This window comes from Merops nubicus, unplaced genomic scaffold, assembly GCF_000691845.1.
Source record: "Merops nubicus isolate BGI_N331 unplaced genomic scaffold, ASM69184v1 scaffold49858, whole genome shotgun sequence".
NCBI classification, from domain to species: domain Eukaryota; kingdom Metazoa; phylum Chordata; class Aves; order Coraciiformes; family Meropidae; genus Merops; species Merops nubicus.
The window spans coordinates 1-2,754 of record NW_008627353.1 but is presented as its reverse complement, the minus strand read 5'-3'; the positions used below and the strand labels follow the sequence as shown (position 1 = coordinate 2,754).

Here is a 2,754-nt window from a genome sequence, read left to right as displayed (position 1 = left end):
GTAGGGAAACAGCGGCCTCAAACCAAAGGACAATGAAGTTACATCAAAACCTTGGCACTGGCCCATCAACTACCAGGTATATTGATGAATCTGCCTTCCTATCTGATTTCAAGTGTGTTTGCTGTGCTTCTTGAAGCAGAATTGCATTGAAGATGTTGTCAGGTTTATTTTGTAGCCCATGAGCTGCATGGATGGGAATTTGTCTCACCTTTGACACTGTGCAAGATACAAACTGGACTGATGGAAACTCATTTTACTCCCTTCTGGTTTGTTTCCTCAGGGCCTGCGTTTTTCTGGTGTCAATGAGACTGATTATCGGGTTTATTTGCTGGGCAACCCGGTAAGTTGGAGAGGGAGGTTCCAAGCCAGTGTCTTCAGCAAATCTTAGCTTAGTCTTGCTTCAGCCAGTGACAATTATTCTTTTCCTTCTCCTCCTTTTGGACTGTCTCTCTCATTCTATGCTTATACTTGCATGTTCATTTCCTCTCACATGTGCATGTCCAGCCTAAAGTCCCAAATCTTCCTGGTTTTTCCTATGTAGGTGATTTGGTGGCTAAATCTGATCACTATTGGGTTGTATCTTCTGATAGCAGTTTCCATGGCAGTTGCCCTGAAGAGAGGTGTCCAACTGACATCTGAACTCAAAGGTAAGGTCAGTCTTCCTATCCATCCTGTGCTATAGAATCCCTGTTATAACATCCTGGTTTCTTGTTACAGGAAAGCTCATCCTGGAACTTCTCTATTAAAAAAACTCATCTTTTTTTTGTATTGTATTAAAACCCTGGAAGCTGAACAAAATAAACTCGAGGCAGCTCTATGAACAAAACAGTAAGCTATACAGTGCTTTGAAAGTGTAGCACTGCACAATGTGACTGTTAAGAAAGGGTCCCATACTAGAAATAATCACTCTGATGAATAAATCCCACTTTCTGCATGGCAGATCATTCCGGATGAGTTGCCATATTTCCTAAGCCTATAAGACTTGATTGGAAGTCCTCAAGTGAGCAAGGTCCTTGAGACACGTACTTAGTGAAAGAGAAGAGCTCCAGAAGTGCCTCACAGGCAGGAGGTGTGATCAGTGGCTCCTCAAAAGTCTTATTGCTCCTTTGCTGGAGATTGCTCTGGATAGCTGGCATCTTAAGGTGATCCAAAGATAGGAGTCTCAATAGACTTTTGCTGCCTTATTTTCTTGCAGGAGACAGGTGTTTGGATTAGTCAGTAGCTCACATGCCAGCTCTGCTCTGCAGATGATCACCCAGCCTAGCATGGGAGTTGTTTGTGAACTGCTCAAGAGTCAAGATGTTGGCCACAGTTGCTGTCAGTTACATTGATTACTGCAGCTCAGAAAGGACCAGATGTGTGTCTGTTGGAAAGATTATATTTGATCTGGACATGTCAGCAGGAGACGGTGATAAAACATGTATCAGGGAAACCTTCCTGATGCAGAGATCCATTGGTCACTTGGTTTTTACCTTCTTCCACTTTCCAGGCTTCCAAAATGTTTTGGTTTTTTTTTTTTTTTTTTCAGTAGAGATACTACTTACCCCACATAGGTTACTGATAATGGGCTTCATTTTCACAAAAGCCTTTTGCAGGCACGTTAAAAGTGTGTGGATGGCAGGACTTACTGTTCCAACGGTGGGAAACCACTGAACTGGGCTATTGAGCAATGTCCACAAGGAAGAGTGTGAGCTTAGTATTCCAGATAGTTTGATATTAAATAGGGCAGATGTTCAACAAAAATACTGCAAGGAGCTACCTGTATTGCCTTGTAAGGGAAACAGACCAGTTGGATCCCTGCCCTTCTCTCAAGCTCTGTGTGTGCTCTGTGCTGCTGTCCTGTGCATGGTGTATTGAAATGAGGAATGTTTCCTGATACTTACGAAAAGGAGATGACCAATGCTAGAGATGCAGTGATCCTTTACTAAGTCCAATGCCAAGGTTGTAGAGCTTTTCAGAAATGCTAGTACTTTGACCATTCCAATTTACATCAACGATTTCTTCATTTTGTAGATCTCTCTGTGGGAAGTGAATTCAGAACTGTGATATTAAACAGTTACACAAGTAGTTATTGGTTAAGCTACATGCAGGCACGAGAGCCCTCAGTTCCTTCCCTGGGCTCTGAATGCTAGGGCACATTTCTTTCCAGGAAGAGCTGGCAAAGTGATCATTGGATGTCTTGTAGTCTTATTGCGGAGAGAATAAAAAACGATCAGAAAGTGGAGTGACGTCATTAGTCTAACAAGGGCCTGAAAAACTGCAAGTTCAGTCTTCATATAGAGCATGGTCAACCTCCTGCCAGTCCCTTGAGACTTAAGACTTTGTGTATCTTTTCTGATAACTCTTCTCCTGAAAAGTGTTTGTGTGTTATAAAGAATGCAGCTAGGACGCTGCAGAGGCTTGAAGTGATTTCAGACCAGCACAAAACTTCTTGCAAAAATCGTTCCTCTTGAGTTCATTTACTCTGATAAGGCTTGCAAACAGGAGCTGTAGTTGGGTTTTTCTTTGCTGAAGTCAGTTTCTTTGTGTTCCAGAACTGTCCAGAGTTGTGCTACGTGGTGGAGGGCAGATCATGCTGGGCTGGCTCCTTCATTACCTCCCTTTTTTTATGATGGGACGAGTTCTCTACTTTCACCACTACTTCCCTGCCATGCTTTTTTCCAGCATGTTGACAGGTAAATACTGGAGTCTGCAAGAAGGCAATTCTGTTAAATGGAATGTTTTCAGGGTAAACAGTATATATATATATATATA

General features: G+C 42.4%; 1 protein-coding gene across 1 annotated transcript in view; it reads left to right on the top strand.

Moving 5' to 3' along the window:
• POMT2 (protein-O-mannosyltransferase 2) overlaps positions 1-2,675 on the top strand; it is a gene marked incomplete at both ends in the record, with an annotated part of 21,463 nt that extends 18,788 nt beyond the window's left edge. The window contains 4 exons of the mRNA XM_008946263.1: positions 5-76; positions 281-340; positions 542-647; positions 2,535-2,675. Of these exons, the coding sequence (XP_008944511.1) occupies positions 5-76; positions 281-340; positions 542-647; positions 2,535-2,675 (379 nt within the window). The remainder of the gene's footprint in view (positions 1-4; positions 77-280; positions 341-541; positions 648-2,534) is intronic.
• Positions 2,676-2,754: the final 79 nt, after the last annotated feature.